Here is a 23668-nt window from a genome sequence, read left to right on the forward strand (position 1 = left end):
TCAGCATTACCCTGATACCAAAACCAGACAAAGATAGTAAAAAAGAGAACTACAGGCCAATATCTTTGATGAACATATATGCAAAAAATCCTCAACAAAATACTAGCAATCAGAATTCAACAATACATTAAAAAAGTCATTCACCAAGATCAAATGAGATCTACTCTTGAGCTGTAAGGGTGGTTCAATATTCTCAAATCAATCAACATGATATATCACATCAATGAGAGAAAGGATAAGCACCATATGATCATCTCAACAGATGCAGAAAAGGCATTTGGCAGTACAACAACATTCATGATAAAAACCCTCAACAAAGTAGGTTTAGAGGGAACATACCTCAACATAATAAAGGCCATACATGAAAACCCCACAGCTACATCATCCTTAGTGGGGAAAAACTGAAAGCTTTTCCTCTAAGATCAGGAATAAGACAAGGATGTCCATTCTTTCCACTTCTATTCAACATAGTACTGGCACCCCTAGCCACAGCAGACAACAAAAAGCAATAAAATTATCCAAATTGGTAAGGAAGAAGTATAACTTTCACTATTTGCAGATGAAAGATACCATATATAGAAAACCCACCAAAAATCTGCTAGAACTGATAAATTTAGTAAAGTTGCAGGATACAAAATCAATGTACAGAAATCTGGTGCATTTCTATATGCCAATAATGAAGCAGCAGAAAGAGAAATTAAGAAAACAATCCCCTTTATAATAGCACCAAAAATAATAAAAATACCTAGGAATAATAAAAATAATAATAAAAAAAAACACCAAGAGGTAAAAGACCTGTATTCTTAAAACTATAAAACAGGGATGAAAAAAAACTGAAGATGACACAAAGAAGTGAAAAGATATTCTATGCTCATGAATTGGAAGAACAAATACTGTTAAAATGTCCATACTGCCCAAAGCAATCTACATATTTAATGCAATCCCTATTGGGACGCTTGGGTGGCTCAGTGGTTGAGTGTCTGCCTTTGGCTCAGGGCATGATCCCAGAATCCCTGGATCAAGTCCCACATCAGGCTCCCTGCATGGAGCCTGCTTCTCCCTTTGTCTATGTCTCTGCCTCTCTCTCTCTCTCTCTCATGAATAGATAAATAAATAATCTTAAAAAAATAAAATAATGCAATACCTATCAAAATACCAACAGCATTTTTCACAGAACTAGAACAATCCTAAAATTTGTATGAAACTACAAAAAAGCCCCAAATAGCCAGAGTAATCTTGGAAAATGGAAAACACACAAATCTAGAGTCCACAAGTCTGGACTTCAAGTTATATTATGAAGCTGCAGTAATCAAAACAGTTTGATACTGGCAGAAAAATAGACACATAGATTGATAGAACAGAAAATGCAGAAATGAACCTATAACTATATTGTCAATAAATCTTCAATAAAGCAAGAAAGAATATCCAATGAGAAAATGATAGTCTCTTCAATAAATCGTGTTGGGATCTCTGGGTGGCGCAGCGGTTTAGCGCCTGCCTTTGGCCCAGGGCGCGATCCTGGAGACCCGGGATCGAATCCCACATTGGGCTTCCTGTGCATGGAGCCTGCTTCTCCCTCTGCCTATGTCTCTGCCTCTCTCTCTCTCTCTCTCTGTGTGACTATCATAAATAAATAAAAATTAAAAAAAAATAAATAAATCGTGTTGGGAAAACTGGATAGCAACATGCAAAATAATGAAACTGGATCACTTTCTTTTACCATACACAAAAATTAATTCAAAATGGATTAAACACCTAAATGTGTGACCTAGAACCATTAAATTCTAGAGGAGAACACAGACAATAACCTCTTTGACATTGGCTATAGCAACTTCTTCCTAGATGTGTCTCCTGAGGCAACGGAAACAAAAGCAAAAATAAACTATTGGGAATATATCAAATTAAAAAGATTCTGCACAGCAAAGGAAACAATCAACAAAACTAAAAGGTAACCTATGGGATGGGAGAAGATTTTGTAAATGGCATATCTGGTAAATGGTTAGTATCTGAAATATATAAAGAACATATAAAACTCAAGGCACAAAAAGTGAATAATCCAATTAAGAAATGGGCAGAAGACATGAATAGACATTTTTCCAAAGAAGACATCCAGATGGCCAAAGACACATGAAAAAATGTTCAACATCACTCATCATCAGGGAAATGCAAATCAAAAACACAATGAGATATTATTCTATACCTATCACAATGGCTAAAATCAACAACACAAGAAACAGCAGGTGTTGGCAAGGATATGGAGAAAGGAGAACCCTCTTGCATAGTTGGTGGGAATGCAAACTGGTGCAATCACTCTGGAAAATAGTATGGAGGTTCCTCAAATAGTTAAAAATAGAACTACTCTGTAATCCAGAAATTGTGCTACTAGGCATTTACTCAAAGAATACAAAAATAGTAATTCAAAAGGGTTACATGCACCCCAATGTTCATAGCAGAATTATCTACAATAACCAAATTATGGAAACAGCCCAAATGTCCATCACCTGATGAGTGGATAAAGAATATGTGGAATATACAATGGAATATTACTCAGCCATAAACAAGAATGAAATCTTGCCATTTGCAACAAAATGCATGGATCTAGAGAATTATGCTCTAGTTATGCTCTAGTGAATGAAGTAAGTCAGTCAGAGAAAGACAAATACCATATGATTTCATTCATATGTGGAATATAGGAAACAAAGGATCAACAGGAATAAAAAGAGAGACAAATCAAGAAATAGATTCTTAATTATACAGAACCAATGGTGACTAAAGGGGAAGGAAGGGGGGATAAGTGAAATAGGTGATAGGGATTAAAGAATGCACTTGTGATGAGCTCCAGGTGATATATGAAATTGCTGAATCACTATATTGTATACCTCATACAAATATTACACTGTATGTTAGCCAACTGGAATTAAAATTTAAAACTTTTATGGGGCACCTGGGTGGTTCAGTCAGTTAAGCATCCAACTCTTGATTTTGGCTCAAGTCATGATCTCAGGGTCATGAGATCCAGCCCCATGTTGGGCTCTATATTCAACATGCTTTAGATTCCCTCTATCTTTGCCCCTCCCCCTTCTATTTAAAAATAAGAAATTTAAAACTTTAAACAATAAACAGATAAAAAATAAAAATCTCTTTAGTTTTGCCAAAACAATTTTGGGGATTTTTAAAAGGAATTTTAATAAGGAAATAAAAATTATAAAAGTAAAGAAACAGAGGCATTCACATGCACAGAGTTCTCGTGTCAACCAAAAGAAAAAGAAAAAAAAAGGCCAAAACAAAGACTGGTTTGGCTGATGCAGCTTTACAATGTTTTGCAAGGTGTTTTGAGGTGAATTATTCCTAATAAAGACATGTTAAAGATAGGATCTTTATGGAGGTAATGAAGTTAAAATGAGGTCATTAATGTGAACCTTAATCTAATATGACTGAGGCCTTACCCTTAAGTAGGTGAATATAATTAAGGAGTAGGGAGCATTATTTCAATTGATACCCTATGTGAACCAGAAATAGCAACTTTACCTGTAAACCCCTACCCTAAAGACCTTAATTTCAGCTCTTTTTTTTTAGCAACTTTTTCTTCTACCCCTTTTGTAAACTCCTCTTCCACTTCAAGAGACAGGAACATCAATATATTGACAATCCTCTCAAAGTCCAAAAAGCTATTCAGCTAGGCCTTCTTCCCTGTGAAAGGGGAAGAATCATTCTTCCTACTGGTGGCCGTTGGTCCTGGTGGCAAAGACAGGGGTGGAGAGGAGAGGCAAGAGAACCTCAGAGCAGAGGGGCACTAGGGAGGTGGGTTGTGTGGCCCAGGATGGAGACAGAAAGTTGGAGGAACAGACCCAGCAAGGGGACTCATCACCTCACAACTGACTAGGGCTTACATTTCATTCTTGCCTGTTGAAAAGAAAAACAATGTAAGTACTTACAGTAAATTAAGTTTGACATCTTCCTTCAGAAGAGAAGTGTCCTAATTTCCACCACATGCAGAGAACAGCTGGGTGCTCCCTCATTGCTCCCTAATTACTGATTAATATACACAATGGTCTAATCGCTCCACCCTATTTGGGGGTAATTTTGATTATTGCTTTATCAGACTTGAAGGGAGTTTCCTGGGGCTTTATTTACGCCATACTTCACCCTCCAGTCAGGAGGATATACTCCAGTCACAGCAAGGGAACTACTGTAAATGCCTAATGCAAGAAGAGGCTAGAAAGCTTTGTAACAACCCTGGTACTATCAAAATGCAACCAATCTCTAAAAAAATCGCTGTGTGTGCCCATATTCCAAAAAAGGGAACATAGTAAACTGCATAACTATAACCTTGTTCTCTGGTTTGAAATGAAACATTCAAATGTGACTCAGAACACATCTGCCCTGATTGAAAAAGGGTTTTGGAAATCACAGTTTATCTTGTCCCAGTGGTGGAAACTACTCTGTCCTCTCCTTTTACAGGGACCCTCACTGGCAGACCAGTGGATGAGAAATGGGCAGGGTCTTAGCCAAGGTTCTCCGGGAAAACAGAAAGAATAATATTATACATGTTTTATACCTCTATATAGAGATTATGAAGAATTGGCCCACATATTTATGGTAGCTGAGAAGTCCCATGATCTGCTGTCTGAAAGCCAGTGGCATAATTCCAGTACAAGTCTGAAGTTCTGAGAACCAGGGGAGTCAAGAGTGTAGATTCTAGTCCAAGAGTAGGGTAAGATCAATACCTCAACTCAAGCAGGGGTTGGGGTGGTGAGGTGGTGGGGCTTGTTCTATTTACACCCTCAACCAATTAGATGATGCCCTCCCCACTGGGGAGGGCAATCTTCTGAGTCCACAGATTCAAATGCTAATGCCATCTAGAAACACCCTCACAAGACACTCCCAGAAATTATTATGTTTAATCTGGGCACTCCATATCATGATCAAATTGATACATAAAATTAACTGTTACAGGCAGTGTAGCCCCCTGTGCAGGACTCCCCAGTACTTTGGTAGGTGACACAAAATGGATCCTCAAATATGCCTGTATAATATGAATCAAATGAATGTTACCATAATTATGGGGCTTTTGGTAAGTCGGCAAATTATGCTGATTTGTATTTTGTATGTAATTCTACTAAAATTATTTTTAAGTGATTAAGTGATTCTAACAGAAAATAGCATTTGCCCTTCCAAAATTGGGCCAGGGTATTACTTTTGAGATAACAGGGGGATAGGATATGTTATCAGCCCACTTTGGAGATCCTCAAAGTGGATCACACACTATCAGTGCATTTTCTCTCCTGAAATTGAGTGGTGTAGTTGAATGAACAGGTCTTCAGAGGATTTAGCACAGGAGCAAGCATGAAATCACCTAATCCCAGCCTTGCTGGCATATTCCCCAGGGACTCATCCTTGAGCCTCTGTGGCACTGGGGTGACTGGTATACCAGTCTAGTATGGGTGCCTGGGTGAACCTTCAGATGTCTTAAATCAGTTTCTGACTTATATGTTCTTTCTTAATTATGCAAACATACAACCTCAACAGAGAATGCAATCCCACCAGGATAAGCTGTTCCTCAGACTCCCCACCAATCAATCCAAGGAGGCCACTGCTTGGCACTGCTTCTCTCTGCCTCCCAACTCACCTTTGTATCTCAAGTACATGGACTGGCCTTGTTGACATTCCTGACACTCTGACAAGTAACAATTACGTAGCAAGTTTTGTAATAAGCACTGTACACACATTATCTTATTTCATCAAATCATACCTGTTGGTTGAGGTAAGTATTACTATCCCCATCTCACAGACGTAAAAGTTGTAACTCACCGACAGAGGTCACAGAGCTAGGAAATAATGACTTAGAATTTATATTCAGTTTCATTCATTGCCAAAATCCAAATAACCACTACACAGATCTGCCCCCAAGCATTAGCAAAAAGAGCAACTCTCCTTGATCTTTCTCTGCTTTAGAGAATAGCATTTGTAAGTCTAGCAGGGGGACTGGCCTTTGAACTCCTGAAATATAACACACATCACTTCCTTTCTTATACTTGCAATCACATATATAGTTACTTGAAGGAAAACTACCTAAAGGTTATGAGTCTGAGCCACATTTTCAAGGGGCTCAGCCTTAGGACATGGCCACTAAATGAAAGTACATTCACTGGGTCATTCTTACTCACTGAACACGGAGTACACAATGCCTAAGGCAATCAGGATGCAATGAAAAATAAGTAAGAGGCCATTAGAATCCAACATGCCAAGTCCTGTGAGCAAGTAAATGGGGTGTGTCAGGCCAATGGCCAAACCCAGTGAGAAGATGTCAGGAAGCCACATCCCACTCAGGAGGGCAGAGTCTGGCATTTCTTCAATGTTATCTGTTAACACATGGTTAATAAGTCATCCAATTTACCCCAGAAGATATATGCTTAGTTGTTCTCTTCTATGAGTTGACAAGAATTAGAGATACCTGTGTATACATTCTCAGTGCTTTGGTTAACACTTTTGTTGACTTGGGAAATGTTTTCATATGACAAATATTGGGCTAAACATAATCCAAAGACTTATTTTGAGAAAAGCCATTGAGGACAGTTTTCATGTTCCTGCTTCACCAGGGCGGAGTATATCTATCCATTCTTCAATCTCTTAGAATGCCTGTAGGACCAGCCTGATGCTATGGCCCAAACAATGGCCAGAACATGTAAACATGTTGAGGAGAACAATAATGTGGAAACCAAGCAAATAAGAAACTCCCATATATTTGTGAAAATATGTCTAAAACATAGGCAAGTGATGAGAGATTTTGAAATATCCATAAGAGGCAAAATGCCTTTGGGGAATTCATGTTGCAATCCACATTTTCACTTAGGTCCTGTTGGGGAACCCAGTAGGACGACTCTGGCAAATAAAAGCCTTGGAATTTGTCAAGAAAAGACTCTAGTGATGGAACTCTCTCTTAGGATCAGGGAAAGGCTCTAAATCAGGTTTTTTTGGGGGGGGCGGGGCGGGGATCAAGGTTAAATTTATCTCAAATTTCAAGTCAGGCTCTAATTGTCCAATGATTTCTTGTGAAAGCTTAGAACCATAAAGGTGACAGGGGTCCTTAAAAGACCTCAACAGTGTTGACTGAGTGCTCTTTGGTTAAGCACTGTGCCACACACTTGACATAGAATATCGCATATAACCCTCACTACTACTAGGAGATATTATTCCCATTTTACAGAAAAGAAAACTGAGTTTCCAAAAGGTTGTAACTTATCCAGAATGCATAGCTTATAAGGGCAGAGCTCAGATTCATACCCAAATGTGCAAAATTCTAGAGGATGGTCTTTTGAAGTCAATAAGCTACTATAATAAGTGCTACATTGAGCAACTTTGGGGAAGCCTCTTTAGCTAAAAGGTCCCATATTTTTCCTGAGCTCGGAATTGCCTGGATTGCAATGTTTAAAGTGATGCAGCTGCGGACTATGGCCTCAAGCAAATGAAGCTGGAAGAATCATCCTTTCCGAAGGAGCCCCACCTGCATGCCATACAGGTGTGCACCTGAAACCAGTTCCTTCTGTATAAAAAGAAACCTCGTGGAGCGTGGGGAGGTCAGGTTCCTGGGAGACTGAGCAGGTCTTAGGGCCAGTGGAGGCTCCTAGTGGCGCTATGCGGCAGCTGCAGATCATCTTGCTCTGTTTTCCCTGGTCTCTTGCGTTGAGCGGCCACCCTGAGCCTGAGGCACCAGATGATCTGGGTGAGCTCCACTGTGGGCTCCGGGGTCTCCGGTTCACTGTAAACCTGAGCCAGGGGACAGCGACTCCTACGCTAATAGCTTGGGGTAAGTTTGATGGCTTATCCCTGTCGCTTCCCCTCCTAACACTCTTCCCCCTTTGGTAAACTGCAGCCTCTTCTCCAGATTGAATCATCTAAAATACAACTTCTCCCCTGAATCAGAGTCCCCTCTTGTTCCTCTCTCTTATTGCTGCTGCCCCTCGGGGTCTGGCGGCAAAGCTAGCTGTCCCTTGCCAGCACTGAGGACGGTGGGGACTGACCACCTGTGCTTCTTGTTCCTTGCTGCCCTCCAGATGACCACGGGCTGCCACGCAGGCTGCAGAATGACTCTGGCTGTGGTACCTGGGTGAAGGAGGGCCCAGGAAGCTCCATGGTGTTAGAAGCCTCTTATGATGGCTGCTATGTCACCGAGTGGGTGAGGACGACTCGATCACCAGAAATGCCGAGACCCCGTGTGTCACCATCAGGGGTGTCTCCCCAGGACCCCCACTATGTCATGCTGGTTGGAGTTGAAGGAGCAGATGTGGCTGGACGCAACATGGTTACAAAGACACAGCTGCTCAGGTGTCCTATGGATCCCCCAGGTAAGGGCTGGGAACTTTCAGGTTCTGGGTGGTGCTGAGCAGCCCTGGGAAGTGCTCTTAGGCCTCGTTACCTGCTCTGTGCAGCAACAGTGACATGAAGGACTATCCTCCAGCTCCCCAGCACATGCAGTCCTTAAGATAACCACCGCTTGAGCAGTTAGATTACTCAGTATGAGGCACTGTAGAGAGTATTTCAAGGTCTCCTCCTACTCCTAAGCAGTGCCAGATATGCCTTTGCTGCCCCCCCCCCCCAACTGGTGGGCTCTGGTGAGTGGCAGAGTTGGGATTCAAACAAGAATTGGCCAAAACCCAGGAGCTCCTCTGTCTTGAGAAGCATAGGGAAGGAAGCTAAAGCTATTAAGGGTACTTGGCAAATGTGTCCAAGAAGCAACATTGCCCTGAAAATAGGGCTCAGCCTTCTGCTGGAGGCTACTTGATCACTTAACTGAGGAATCAGCAGGAAGTGTGACTCCCCAGCTTCAGCAAATCTGTTCTTGCCACCTACAAGCCCTACCTTGAAGTCCTAACAGATTCAAACCTGTAGTTCACTCTTCTCCTCTGCCTTGTACCCAAAATATAACCCAGAATGGTAACACTGATAAAATGCAGAATTTCAATCCCCACACTAGACCCGCTGTACCAGAACTTGAGTTTCAGAATGATCCCCCAGTAACTCACAGTACACGAAGATGGAGAAGCACCATTAGAGAACAGAAAGAATTCTTTGCTTGAAGGAAAAAGGAGCCTCAATGCTTCTACTGATCTTGCTGGTATCCTCTTTTCTCAAAGTACTAATTTCAAGGGACTTAATATTTACTTAATTTTCTGCAACTTAATTGCTAGTACATAACAGGGACCTACCCTGATCACCAGGACATATCTATGGAATTTTTAATACTTTGTAATTTTTTTTTTAAGACCCAACTTTGTTATCTAGCTTGAGTTACTCTCCTGATCAAAACAGAGCCCTAGATGTTCCAAATGCTGATCTGTGTGACTTTGTCCCAGTGTGGGACAGGCTGCCATGTGTTCCTTCACCCATCACTGAAGAAGACTGCAAGAAGATTGGTTGCTGCTACAATTTGGAGGTGAATTTCTGTTATTATGGAAACACAGGTGAGTTGCTGCATTTCTGAAACCAGCTGGAGAAAAGTACCAATAACTTGCAACTAAACCCTGAGAAGGTGATCTTCCCTCCTCCCCAACTCCCCAGAAGACAAATGTTAAAGATAAGTAATGCGTAAGTAATGAGTGAATCCTAGAGTACTTGACCCTAAGTGATTACTTTCTAAAGCCTTGCTTTGTCAATTCCCCAGAAACCAAAATATTCAATGAACTCAAGAAGCTAAGTCTTGCAAAACAATAATGAATTCACAGAAACTTAAAGCCATCAGCCACGTTGGGAAAAGGCTAAGTGTCTCAAGAGCCTCCTTTAAAAAAAAAAAAAAAAACAAACAAAAAAAAACAACAAAAAAACTGCTTTCTGTGTGTCTCAAATCCTACTTTAAGGTTTTCTAATGTAAAATATGTAAATGCCATATTCTAAGCTCTGAATGCTGAGGTGTAAAAGCAAGTACTATTATCCCCATCTTATAAATGAAGCTAAAGCAAAAAGGACAGATGCTTTGCCTAAAGTTGCTCAGGAAGTGGCAGAGGCAGCATTCAGACCCAGGGGCTCATCCAGGTGCTTGTTCAGTGCTCCAGTTAAGCTCTGGACAGCTGAACTTGCACAGGTGCCACTGAGTAGGACTGCCAGCCTCTCAGGGGGAGGGATCAGAACTATCTAAATACCTAACTGGCTCCATAACAGGAGGGATGACCTGCTTTCAGCACAGCCACTCTGGTTTTTCAGTGACCTCACACTGTACCCAAGATGGCTACTTCTACATCGCTGTGTCTCGGAATGTGACCTCACCCCCACTTCTCTTGAATTCTGTGCGCTTGGCCTTCAGGAATGATGTGGAATGTACCCCTGTGATGGCAACACACACTTTTGCCCTATTCTGGTTTCCATTTAACTCCTGTGGTACCAGAAGACGGGTAAGAACAGTTCACCTTGGGGTCTGTTCCTAACTCTAAAAGTCAGACAGAAATGTCCTAGTGACTGGAGGGAGAGGTGGAATATCTTAGCCATGGAGGATACAGCTGACCACTGCCTGATGTGTAGGATGGTCTCTAGGACATAATGCCTCATCACTGAGACAGCAGAAATCTCCCCTGGTGTGCAACTAAGATCACAGCTGTGCTCCCACAAGGGGCTGGCGCTCCTACCAAGCCATAGATAAGAGGAAAAATAGGTTTTTTGCCACATTGCTCTGGTAAGCAGGGACATTGGTTGACCTTGTCCATGTTCCCAAGTACTCCAAGCCCCTATTATCTGATCCTGAGCTAAGGTGAAGTGATAATGTCCCAGGTTACTAAATGCCACCTGCTCTTGCCTCTGTTCAGGGAACAGAAAGTGCAGCCTGAAACTGAGTAGCACTGCTGACTGCTGTCCCCATACTTCTAGATCACTGGAGACCAGACAGTATATGAAAATGAGCTGGTTGCAGCTAGAGATGTTAGAACTTGGAGCCATGGTTCTATCACCCGTGACAGTATTTTCAGGTAAAGGGTCTCAGTTAAGCTGACCCTGCTTGACTGGAATGATTTCCCTTCCATAAAACAGGAACTCTAGGGTAAGCCCTGAATCCACAGAACCTCTCAGGACAAGAGAACCTGTCTTCTGCCTTGGTGACCCAATTTCACTGACCATTATTTGATCAAGTCTCCTTGCATCACTGCCACTGAGTTCACTTAAGCCCCAAACTCCCTGGACTCCAACTTCACTTACCTGGATTTCCTTTTTCTTGTTTTTGCCTTCTCCCTTCTACCTCCACAGTCCATGGTATAGCAAAAAGAATCCCCTTAACACCTCAGAGGATTGCACACTTAACATTTCTTCATTGTCTTGCCATAGCTTAAACTTGGCCTCATGAACATAACCTGAGGAACCTTGCATGAAACACCTCCTACTTTCCTCTGCAGCCCAACCTCCTTGGATGCCCTCCATCCCTCCCTCACTGTTCCCCCAACCCCAGACAGAGGTCCCTTAAAGATTATATAGAAGGACAAACTCTGGTCTCCGTTCTCGGTTCTGTCAGCTGTTGCTCTCCCTACTCTTACCTCTGTTGCTACTTCTCCTCCATGTCTACTCCCTGTGGGCTCTTCCCTGACTACTCCATCTATAGAAAGTACATGTTTCTCCCAGTGCTACATCAATTGTTTGCATGGTTCTTTTTTTTTTTTTTTTTTTTTTTTTTTTTTTTTTTTGATAGTCACACAGAGAGAGAGAGAGAGAGAGAGAGGCACAGACACAGGCAGAGGGAGAAGCAGGCTCCATGCACCTGGGAGCCCGACGTGGGATTCGATCCCGGGTCTCCAGGATCGCGCCCCCAGCCAAAGGCAGGCGCTAAACCGCTGCGCCACCCAGGGATCCCCCTGTTTGCATGGTTCTTATAATTCCAACTCCCAAACACTTGAGAGTTGGACTACATCTTGGTCTCCCAACTATGATCTAGCTCCCACAAGCTTAGGAATCATATCCATCACACTTACAAACTTGTCCAACAATCCACATGACCTGGTTCCTAAAATCTGAGAACTAGAAGATGCCATGGTCCATCCTACCACCCACACTAGCTAACAAAGATCTTGTTTTCTCGTAGGCTCCGAGTTAGCTGCAGCTACTCTATAAGTAGCAATGCCTTCCCAGTTAATGTCCACGTGTTTACATTTCCACCACCGCATTCTGAGACCCATCCTGGACCCCTCACTCTGGAACTCAAGATTGCCAAGGGTAAGACTCTCTTGCCTGGAGCATCTGGCTTTTAGTTAAAGCCCTATCACTTTTCTGGGCATTAAGAGGACAATTTGGTAATAAGATCCTTGCTAAGGTGTTCGTGTATATGTTTTGTCTCAAACCATCTAGAGGTTCCTAATTGTTTTTAATGGCTTCAACTCCATTTGGCCTCTTGCAGATAAGCACTATGGTTCCTACTACACTGTTGGTGACTACCCAGTGGTGAAGCTACTTCGGGATCCCATTTATGTGGAGGTCTCTATCCGCCACAGAACAGACCCCCACCTGGGGCTGCTCCTCCATTACTGTTGGGCCACACCCAGCAGAAACCCACAGCATCAGCCCCAGTGGCTCATGCTAGTGAAAGGGTAAGCGGCTCTTCCATGCACCTGTGCTGGAGTCCCTCAGAGAGGCCCCTCGTGACGGCCAGATATCTTTGCTTAGGTGCCCCTACACTGGAGACGACTATCAGACGCAGCTGATTCCTGTCCAGAAAGTCCTGGATCCTCCATTTCCATCTTACTACCAGCGTTTCAGCATTTTTACCTTCAGCTTTGTAGACTCGGTGACAAAGTGGGCACTCAGGGGACCGGTACAGTGCTTTCCTCTGTTCCTCAGCAGGTCTCAGAACCCACCAACTCAGAACTGTTTCCACATCCTACCATTCCTCAGCCAGGGCTGCCTTTAATTTTGGCCATTGGTACCCTCAGATTTTGCCTCATTGCAAGTTTCATTGATACCAATGGTATGAGTGGCCTTTGCCTAAAAGCCTCTAGTCCTTTAGTGTTATTGTGATATCAGCTTGGGATGTCAAGATTTTCTGATAACTTCTTCCTAGGGAGATAAGTCTGAAGACTTATGATGTGGTTCTACACCATGATCTGAATTTTATTGGCTCCCAGGTGTATCTGCACTGTAGTGCGTCTGTCTGCCAGCCTGCTGGAACACCGTCCTGTATGATAACCTGTCCTGTTGCCAGGCGTGAGTAGCCAAGCTGTCCACACTAAAGGACAAACCTGAAGTACTCGAGTCCCACTTCTAACCTTTTTTAGCCTATAGGCAAATAATTCAAAGTAAAGATTCATCTCACTAAGGAAGCTGCTTTTAGGTAGTTTTATGATGCAGTAAAACAGACAACCAGCTTCCTAGAATTCCAGGCTTTTAAAATAAATATAAGCTATAAATCCTCAAGTATCAGCCTTGTCAAAATGTATATGGAAAAAGCTAAGCAAGGAATTAAACTTGCTCATGACTTACGTATTCCTCAGTATAACAAAACACTTATCTGGCTAGTTCACAAATCAAGATGTTTAAACCTGCTTGAAGGCATGTCTAGCAACATGGCCTGAAGATCTATAGGTGTCATATGATTGCAGACAGAGTAGATACTCCAGCTAGTCAGACCCAGTCCTCCTAGAATGTGTGTGTACTCCTACCTGGTCCACTAATTCTTACCTGTCTAGCCCCTGAATTGGGATTCATGACCTCTGAAGCTTTAAGTACCTTTGGCACAAAGGATTCATAGTCATGTAAGGATAGTTATGAAATACTGCATTAAATATTTAGGACTGAACTGATGACATATATATTCTATACATCTATTCTATTGCTATGCAAAATACTGCCCCAAGCTGGAAAGATGAGATGCCAACAGCAGACTACTTTCTTTCAAGTGAGAAGCTGGGAACAGGTTGGTAGTACAATCTGGCTTTATTAACACAATGGGAGTAACTAATCTCCATTTCCTGATAGCTAAGTAGGACACTAATAAGGCTCCAATGATTAAGGTCCCAGAAAGGCCCGCCATCCACAGAACTTTAAAAAGGACTTTTCCAAGGTCCTATAACTGGCATTAGAAATGGGATTCAAACAGCTTTGCTCTTACTATTTTACCAGCTACCTTTGTAGCTTAGGAAAATGTCGTGGTATTAATACATTACTGTCCCAATACCTCTTTTAGGGAAGAATGGAAGTTTGGGGGAAAGTCTAGTACCATAATCTCTATTACCAAAGTCTGGTGAAAATGCAGTAGCAGTGTCAGATACAAAGTCTTAGATATGTTAATTTAAATTCAGACAAGTCTAAGACCTGGAACAGTCGTACATATTGAGGGACCTAACTCTCCCATTCCTAGCCTACTGTATACAAAAAATTCTGATTCCTACCTCTCCTCTCCAACAGGAAGAAGAAACTCTAACATCCATTTTCAGAACCATACTGCTAGCATTTCTAGCAAGGGTCCCATGATTCTACTCCGAGCCACTAAAGACTCAGAAAAGCTCCATAAATACTCAAGTGAGTGGGAGACTCTACTAGCTATTGGAAGCCCCTTATATGAACCACCAGTCAAGCTAAAGCTACTTCCTCATCCCTACTTTCTATCCCTTGCTGATATGACCAATGTGAATCTCAAATTGATCAGCTTGTTTTTCTTATAACTAAAGACCATCAGCCTTTCAGGATACATTAACTTATCTTTCTACCCTTCAGGTTTTCCTGTAGACTCTCAAACTCTGTGGATGGCAGGCCTTTCTGGGACCTTAATCGTTGGAGCCTTGTTAGTGTCCTACTTAGCTATCAGGAAATAGAGATGAATTATTCCAGTTGTGTTAATAAAACCAGACTGTACTAATAGCCTGTGTCCTGCTTCTCACTTGAAAGTAAGTAATCGGGGATCCCTGGGTGGCTCAGCAGGTTAGCGCCTGCCTTTGGCCCAGGGCGCGATCCTGGAGTCCTGGGATCAAGTCCCACATCGGGCTCCCTGCATGGAGCCTGCTTCTCCCTCCTCCTGTGTCTCTGCCTTTCTCTCTCTCTCTCTCTCTCTCTCTCTCATAAATAAATAAATCTTTAAAAAAAAAAAAAAAAAGAAAGTAAGTAATCTATCTGCTGTTGGCATCTCATCTTTCCAGCTCGGGGCAGTATTTTGTGTGGCAATAGAATAAGAAGCATGATACCCTAGGTCTCTACTCCAGCCCTTCTAGCTTCTGAATAGAACACATTTCAGTAGATTTAGAGTTGGTTGACAAGTTAGGTAGTATATATGAGCTAAATACAGAGGGTTATAAACTTAAGAGGAGTATAGAACTAAACTCTTCCACAAGATAAAACTAAGATAGAACTATTCTAGAGCTAGTCTGGAATACTCTAGACCACTGGTTTTCCAATTCTAGTGTCATCGGGATCAAAAGGAGGGCTGATGAAAACCAATTACTGGCCCCACCCCCAGAGTTTAAGTCGGTCTGGGCTAAGGCTTAAGAATTTGCATTTCTAACCATTTCTCAGGTGACTATGATCTTAAGCATCATACTGCAAACCAAGGTCTAGAACAGTGACAAAGTATCTGATCATGAATTGGTCAATTGGAAGTGGTTTGATCAGAAGCTTAGTTTTGGGCCGGACCAGCAAGTACTTTCCTAGTTTAATAGTTTTTTTTTTATTATTATTTTTATTTATTTATGAGAGAGAGAGAGAGAGAGAGAGAGAGGCTCCATGCACCGGGAGCCCGACGTGGGATTCGATCCCGGGTCTCCAGGATTGCGCCCTGGGCCAAAGGCAGGGCTAAACCGCTGCGCCACCCAGGGAATCCCTAGTTTAATAGTTCTTAAGACTGATATAAAAACAGCAATTCCTCAAGGCAAATATCCTGCTCAAAGAACACTCTAGTAACTAACACTATTGGCCATACTCTGGCAGTCTCTACTCTCACGGTGAAGTTCTAAAATTAATCCTAGTTAACCAGTTCCCCATTTGTCCTAAGGAGCTAACTCTGGGAAAGGAACTAGGGGTGGTGGAAGGGGAGGAGGGCGGGGGGTGGGAGTGATTGGGTGACGGGCACTGGGGGGTTATTCTGTATGTTGGTAAATTGAACACCAATAAAAAAAATAAATTTAAAAAAAAGGAAGTAACTCTTAAGTAGCTTTATATTTCAGCAAAGTAAAAGGCACTAATCTTGCCACTTAAATACCAAACGGTTTCTAAGCAGGGAATGAATATTTCCTTAATTAACAGGAACACTTTGTCCTTTTTATGTGACAGGAACTATCTTAGATGCTTGGTAACACACTTGAGGTCCATGAAAACCTAACGAGGTAAACCTTCATCCCTAACTTCTATGCTAAAAAAAAAAGTCTTAAATTGCAGTGGTAGTAGTGGTTAACTTGGTTACTCAACAAGTATAGCTGGGTTATCTGAGGTATCATGAATAGATAGATGTAATTTAACTGTATTTAACCTAATACATCTAAATTATCACTTAGGTAAGGCATTATTTGAGATTTATATCCACGTGTGTTTACAATACATCTCATTTGCAGGTTAAAAACTATAAGTACTATATCTTTAGGTCTTCTAAGATTTACAGTGAAGCAGGTTCATGTACCCAAGTTGTTCCAAACTTAAGTTTCCTAGTATCTGAACAAAGTAGGGGATTCTAAATTTAAAATCCTTCTAGCCACATTTCCTGTATCTACAGCCATATCTGGCTAGGAGCTACTTGAGCTAGGAGCTAGAGCAGGACTGAAGTCCCTAAATTCAAGCATGTACTTGACCTCCTATGTGATAGGCATTATATCATGCATGGGAGATAAAGCAACATAAAACAAGAAAAATGTCCCAGCAACAAGGGCAGACAAATGTCTGGTGAATAGAGGGGGAAAAAAAATCAAAAGACGGGGAGAAGAAAATTGCCAAGTCCTGTCCTGTTCTGCCTGTGAGAAAACTAAGGGGATATGGTATGGAGTTCTTGGCTTATCACACTAAAACAAGTGTGTGGTATCCTATAAATCCAGATATTTGGCATAATCAAGAAAGTTTCATTTACAACAGAAGTCCCCTGTAGCAGAGTACCTAGCATGTAAGTTATTCAGCTTCAATGGACTTTTAAGATTTTATTTTTAAAAAGAACATGGTGGAGGAAGGACAGAAGGGGGAAGAAGAGAACCAATCCCAAGTAGACTCCAGGCTGAATTCAAGCTCAACTTGGGATTTGATCCCACAACCCTGAGATCATGACCTAGTCTGAAATCAAGAGTTGGATTCTGGGCAGCCCGGGTGGCACAGTGGTTTAGCGCCGCCTGCAGCCCTGAGTGTGATCCCGGAGACCCTCGATGGAGTCCCACATCGGGCTGCATGGAGCCTGCTTCTCCCTCTGCCTGTGTCTCTGCCTCTCTGTGTGTCTCTATGAATACAAAAAAAAAAAGGAGTTGGATCCTTAACTCACTAAGCTACATAGGTCCCCTATTCCCCCCCGACACACACAGACATGCTCTACACACACGCACCCCCCACTACCCCCCCACAGGCGCGCACCCCCCACTCTTCCCCCCCCACCCTCTTCACCCCACCAGCCCCCTCTCTTTCCCCCTTTGAGGGAGGGTGGTAACATGTACACTCGCACTAAATCTAATCAAAGAAAAAAAGCCTTGACCTAGAACCCGCCAGGTTTTCTCCGGCTTCTCAGACTAATTATATTAATGTCCTGTGAGCCTCCAAAGAACTATTTCCCAAACATATTTGACCATGGAAACTTCTATTTTCCAGAGAATCTTCTAGTAGGAGTGTTCTACAGAATATAAATCTATTATTTCTATAGATCTGGGCTGTTTCTGCTTTCCTTATTGGAACTTAGCCTGCTCAATAGGGAGAAAGGAATATTGTAGGGAGAAAAATTATTAGTGTACCTCTGAATTGAAAAGCCCCTCAAACTTCCTAGCTTAAAGTTAAATCACTGCTCTAAAGTGAAATATCATTTGGGACCATTAACTTGAATAGCTTATTAATATAGTGTCTCAGCTAAATTAGAAACTTTATTATCCCCAGAGGGTATAATTCTTATACTTCTGCTACTTTTTGGCATTTGTCTAGTTTTAAGAGGCTTTTTCTAATAACTTATTTATAAGTTTATATTGCCACCCCAGACTCTTTACCTTCACAATATCCTCCAAATTTAATGAAACTGATTCCAGGTAATTACTAAAAGATTGCTTGAATCTAGCCAGAATAATGTAATCTACGCTTGCATATTTTGGGTTTTTCCTGGATAAAGATCATTGATTTGGTCTGCTGTGTGCCTATCACTAACATATCCTCAGACTATTCACGTGATAACATAGCCTCTCTAGGTAACTCCACGGGTCTGCTGCACAGCTAGCTGTCAGCATAAGACCTCCCTTTGATGTCCTCCCTTTCGTATAGGATAAATCCTAGGTCCTCTTTTTGGCATATGCCATTTTTGTATCCATTTGAGGAAGAATGATGTATAAGGCAAACTCTAAGAAAGTGGATGCCTGAGAGTAGCTTTCTCTCTGCTCCCACCCAATCTGGCTCTCGACAGTTTAGCTAGGTACCAAATTTTGGAGAAGTGGTCTATTTTCTGTTTTGAAGGTAATGCTCTATTGACTTCCAGGTTTCAGTGTTGTAGCCTGCTATTCTGACATCTGATCTCCTGTCTTTGGCTATTCCAGACGCTTTAGAACTTAGAAGGCCAGAGAATGATGATGGGATATTCTGTGATTTGTTGATAGAAAAGAGTTTTAATCTATAGAGTACATGTTTTTAACTCAAGGAAAAATTCTTGTTTCTGACTTATACCCCCCCCCCTTCTGTCTTGTCTCTACCTCCCTAGTTTATTTTTTTTTTCCAGATAAAAGTTTCTTAAATTACCTCTTTGTTTCCTTGATTTGTCTCTAGTTTTGGCATATACTTTGAGACTTAAGTCAGAATATACATTATCTTCTATTTCAAATAGAAATCTTGTTTATCCTGCATTGTCTTCAGACCTTTTTTCTTGATGGTATGTCTTCAAATATCAATCTTGTCTGTTCATATAGTACAAAAGCCAATTGGAAGCTCTGTGTGACTGAAGACTAATAAGCTCCAACTTTGGGCCACAAGCCATTGTGGCCTATATTACTCCTACTTCTTCCCCTTTATATGGATCTACTTCCAGTAACACTGGAAGAGTATGTTTATAAGACTAAGTTATGTTTTCCACAGCATCTAAAATCCCTAAATTCTAAGAATTCCTAGTCCTAGGTCCATTTGTTCACTGCCAGGAAGGAAGAAAGTAAATCCCCAGGTGTTTAACAACTCCTGATTTTTTACTTTTTTTTTTCTTACTTATTGAATCCTAATATGCATACGATGAAGCATATGAGCTCTACCAATGTTACAGAGGGCCTGCTGAATACATGTCTAACCACCACCCTGATCAAAAGGTAAATGAAGCAACCCCAGAAAGTTTCCTCATTTTTATTGTCAGTCAACACCTCCTAGAGGTGCTAACTATGACCAGAGGTCCATTTTACTTGTTCTTGAACTTCATATAAAAATAATTATATAAATTCTTCTTTGTTTAGACTCCTCAATCTAGTGTCTGAGATCTATACTTCATGTGTCAATATTTCTTTTATCTACTACATTACATTAAAGATACCAGTTTAGGGGGCCCTGGGTATCTCAGTCTGTTGAGCATCTAACTCTTGATTTTTGGCTCAGTAATGAGATCAAGCTTCACATCAGGCTCTGTACTGAGCATGGAGTCTGCTTGTCCCTTTCCCTCTGCTCCTCCCCATGTGTGTTCTCTCTCTTTCTTTCTCTTCCCTCTTTCTCCCTCCCTCCCTATTTCTCGCAAAATCTTTTAAAAAAAAATATCAGTTTATCCTTTTATTGATGGACAGTTGAATTGTTTCTAGTTTCAGGTTATTGGGTCCCTGGGTGGCACAGCGGGTTAGCGCCTGCCTTTGGCCCAGGGCACGATCCTGGAGACCTGGGATCGAATCCCACGTCAGGCTCCCGGTGCATGGAGCCTGCTTCTCCCTCTGCCTGTGTCTCTGCCTCTCTCTCTCTCTCTCTCTCTGTGTGACTATCATAAATAAATAAATTTTTTTAAAAAAAATGTGTAGTTTCAGGTTATTAAGCACTAGTAATCACCCTCTTTCCTCGTGTACAACAGCCTTATACCATCCTCTCCTACTCTGAACCAGACTGGCCCTATGACAGTAGGACATAGTAAAAGTAACACTGTGACTGGGCATAGGGCACATGCAGCTTCTGCTTTGTCTCCAGAGAAGCCAGTTGGCTTGCCACAGCAAGGATGCTGAAGTAGCCCTGTGGAGAGGGAATGATTCCCCAACCCCTCCCAGCCAACAGCCATGCAAGTGCCTCCCTGGAAGGGAGTCCTCTAGCCCCAGTCCACATCTGCCAGCAACCATATAAGAGACCCTGCGCTAGAACCACCCAGCTGAGCTGGTTCTGAATACCTGCTCCTCTACAACCATGAGAGAGAAATGATTACTCTTATAAAGCACTGTGCTTTAGGTGACTTTTTTTTTAAGGCACAATAAGTAACTAATATTAAGGGTTTTGTTTGTTTGTGGTGATATCTCACCTTAGATATGAAAGAGTAGAATTGCTCAGTCACAGAGAAGTGTATGCTCCAAAAGCAACAGCCAAAGTTTCCAAAGTATGTCTATATTTACACTCAGACTAGCTATTAGCTATGTAAAAGAGTTCTAATTGCTCTAAATCATTTAAGGATAGGCACCTATTTTGAGAGGTAAGATCTGCTAGAGTCCACATCAGCTCCTCCCCCTTAGGTTGTACTTAATCCAGCCTACAGAGGCACACAGCCACCCCCTGTCCCCTCCACCATCACTCAAGTTTGATGCTATGTGATTTGGTAACTACAGATTCTATTAGACTGCTATGTCCTTGTTGTTAGCAAACTGGGGGCGGGGGTGGGGGGGGTGTTATCGCTGCCTGTGTCTCATTAGTCCATAATCAAGGGAGCTTTAAAATAAGCCAATAAAACATCTTAGATTCATAGAACCTATAAAATTGAGACAAAAAAGTAAATTTTTCAATCAATAAGGGTGAAAATCTTGTCATTGACCACTTAGGGATCTAAGAAGAGGTAAGATTTCTTCATTCTGTCACTTTCCAGAGAAATAGAATTTCCTTAGGACAAATCTCTAAGAAAACCCAAAGCAGTTGGCAGATGACGGGAAATAGCATCTTGACTGGAGCACTATGCACTGAGTCTCTATTTTTAGATCTTCATGTTCAACAAAATAAACTCCCTTTTATATTAGGAATTCAAATGAGAGTGATCTACCTCAATGACCAACAGAGAACTTACAGGGTCTGAGAACAGGAGAAACAGAAAACCAGAAATGGAACCTGATTATCATAGTAGCCTTTCTGGAGAAACTATTCTTTCTCATAGAGATTGCCATTCCCATCTTCACCCAAAATATTCAGACCAGGATACCAGCTACATGGCGGTTGATAAAACATTTAACCTCTACAGACTTAACTTTCTCACATCTGAAATAAGGACTTATTTCTGTCTTTCTGGCTTTAAATTCTTTGCTCTTGGAATTTTCTGATTCTCCTTCAGTCATTTTCGTTGGTCTTGATTCCTGGCTATCCCTTGGAAATTCTACTTCCCTGATTCCTTGCTTAGGATTTTCATGCTGTGAGCTGGCAATGTGCTTCTGTCCTACACCATGGCATACTTCTGCCTTCTGAGACCTAAAGCCTTGCTGTTTTTTTCAATAAAAGTCTTAGCAAGTCTTACAATAGCCACCGGCCAGAGGGAGCAGAAATTAGAAGGTCCTGCAAATTGCCAACCTCTTTTCTTCCCACTTTTCCCAAGAAGTATAGCTTTTTTCATTTTTGCTGATGTGGAAGGGACTGAAGACATTGACAAAGAGAAATAAATCACCTTCCTCAGCACCCCCAATAGCTGAATTAGGTGAAAAGGAATGGCCGAATCCAGTGAAGTCTCTCACACAGGTTGGGAGGGGAGGAAGGAAAAGGCAAAGGGCTGACTGCACAAAGACTGATGGTAGTCAAATAAAAAATGAGGCTTCAATGATGCTGGAAAAAATGAACTATACCTGTCAAGTTTTGTCTTTTAATCTCTATATTGGAGTAAGGGGTTGGATTATAATAGCTACTGCTGCATGTTTGCCAGGTGCTCCTCCGATGTGCCAGTCTAGCAATTCATCACCTCATGGGTACACAAGAAGGGCTCTCAGGATGTTGACTTTATCTTCCATGGATCAAAAATACCTATGAGTTTAGTTTTCAAAGAAGCATCTATTTTCTTACCCTCCTGAGTATTTGGCCTTATTGTGTTCTGTAGGGTAAATCTAGGGGTGTTGGCAGGGATGGGGCAGGGAAGGAGACAAGCACCAACGTAAGGACAGAAATCCATCACCTGTCAGTCACTATTTCTCACTGGGGCAAGGGTGCCCCCAGGGAGTGCCCTGAGATTGACAACATGGTTGCTGGGAGGTTATCACATCTGGTTGTGCTACCCACACCTCTCCAAAGTCAGACTTTCATCCTAAAAATTCCCTTGTCCTTGTGCCAGACAAAGGGCCTGGCATAGCCCAGGAGCTCAGGGAACATTTGCTGAGTGAATCACACAAAACTATGACATAATTTAACCAGATTTAAAGAAGCCTAGAAAATTCCCAGAAAATGCCTGAATTTACCCAGAACACTCTCATTCCCTAGAGTAGGAATTTCTGGTCAGGTAGGCCTTTTAGGACATGCTCACTGACTGCTTCTGTTAGCAACCCCTTCTTCACTCCCTGAGTCCTCATGGTTCGCAGGAATGGAAAATGTTTCAGGATAACACAGGATCGTCCCTTTGAACAAACTCCAGTGTCTTAATCTTCTATTAGAAAACCCACAACTCCTTTTTTCCCTTTGAGGAAAAGTACTTGACGAAAGCATAAAAAATGCCACAAAGAAAAATTACAAATCCAATGGCAACTAGAGCCCTCTTTAGTCTTTGGAAACCTAGTCTTTGGTTCTTTTACAATTTGTTTTATTGAGATATAACTCACATTCCATAGAGTTTAAAATGTATACTTCCATGGTTTTTAGTATACTTGCAGTTGTGCAAGTCCCTCCCCTGTCTTTCCTCTTCCTAGCCCCTCACATTCACTATTCTGTTTGTCCTTAGACATTTGTCTATTCTGGAATACCTCACATAAATGAAATCATACATCATATGGCCCTTTGTGACCAGCTTCTTTCACTAGCGTAACATTTTCAAGGTTGATTTATGCTGTAGCATGTGTCAATACTTCAGTCCTTTTTTGGTCATTAGGAATAATGCTGCTATGAACACTCATGTATGAAGTTCTTGTGCAGACATAGGTTTTTATTTCTCTTGGATCTAGACCTAGAGTAGATTATGGGGGTCATATGGTAGCTCTGTGTTTCACATTTTAGCAGCTTCATGAGTGTTTTCCAAAGTGGTTGGACCACTTTATACTCCTACCAGGAGTGTATGAGGGTCCCATTTCTCCACATCTTCACGAACACTTATTATCTTTTTGTCTCATAACTATAAGGTAATATTTGTAAACTATTTTTAAATATAAAAAAGCATAAAGACAATGAAAGGGCCCCAAATCCTGCCAATAAAAAACACCAAAATGTATGACCCCAAATAATTCAAACC

General features: G+C 41.7%; 1 protein-coding gene and 1 long non-coding RNA gene across 3 annotated transcripts in view; one reads left to right on the forward strand and one right to left on the reverse strand.

Annotated features, from left to right (window-relative positions):
- LOC144312067 (uncharacterized) overlaps positions 1-9196 on the reverse strand; it is a 41821-nt gene extending 32625 nt beyond the window's left edge. For both annotated transcript variants that reach the window (XR_013377506.1, XR_013377507.1), the window contains exon 1: positions 9024-9196. This is a non-coding gene — a long non-coding RNA (uncharacterized LOC144312067). The remainder of the gene's footprint in view (positions 1-9023) is intronic.
- ZP4 (zona pellucida glycoprotein 4) lies at positions 7636-14826 on the forward strand. Its single transcript, XM_077894375.1, has 11 exons — positions 7636-7807; positions 8055-8345; positions 9264-9461; positions 10198-10385; positions 10855-10952; positions 12053-12183; positions 12365-12554; positions 12631-12778; positions 13089-13167; positions 14368-14481; positions 14677-14826. Exons 1-11 carry the CDS (start codon positions 7636-7638, stop codon positions 14772-14774), a joined length of 1707 nt encoding a protein of 568 aa, XP_077750501.1. The 3' UTR covers positions 14775-14826.
- Positions 14827-23668: the final 8842 nt, after the last annotated feature.

The sequence above is a fragment of the Canis aureus genome, chromosome 4 (genome assembly GCF_053574225.1).
Source record: "Canis aureus isolate CA01 chromosome 4, VMU_Caureus_v.1.0, whole genome shotgun sequence".
Classification (NCBI taxonomy): domain Eukaryota; kingdom Metazoa; phylum Chordata; class Mammalia; order Carnivora; family Canidae; genus Canis; species Canis aureus.

What these genes read in the sequence shown, in the direction of transcription:
- ZP4 (XM_077894375.1), top strand. Translation starts at nt 7,636, where the DNA reads ATGCGGCAGCTGCAGATCATCTTGCTCTGTTTTCCCTGGTCTCTTGCG. An exon ending in AGTGGGCACTCAGGGGACCG is followed by an intron (nt 12,779 to 13,088) that starts GTACAGTGCTTT and finishes ATTGGCTCCCAG; the next exon opens with GTGTATCTGCACTGTAGTGC. An exon ending in AAAGCTCCATAAATACTCAA is followed by an intron (nt 14,482 to 14,676) that starts GTGAGTGGGAGA and finishes TCTACCCTTCAG; the next exon opens with GTTTTCCTGTAGACTCTCAA.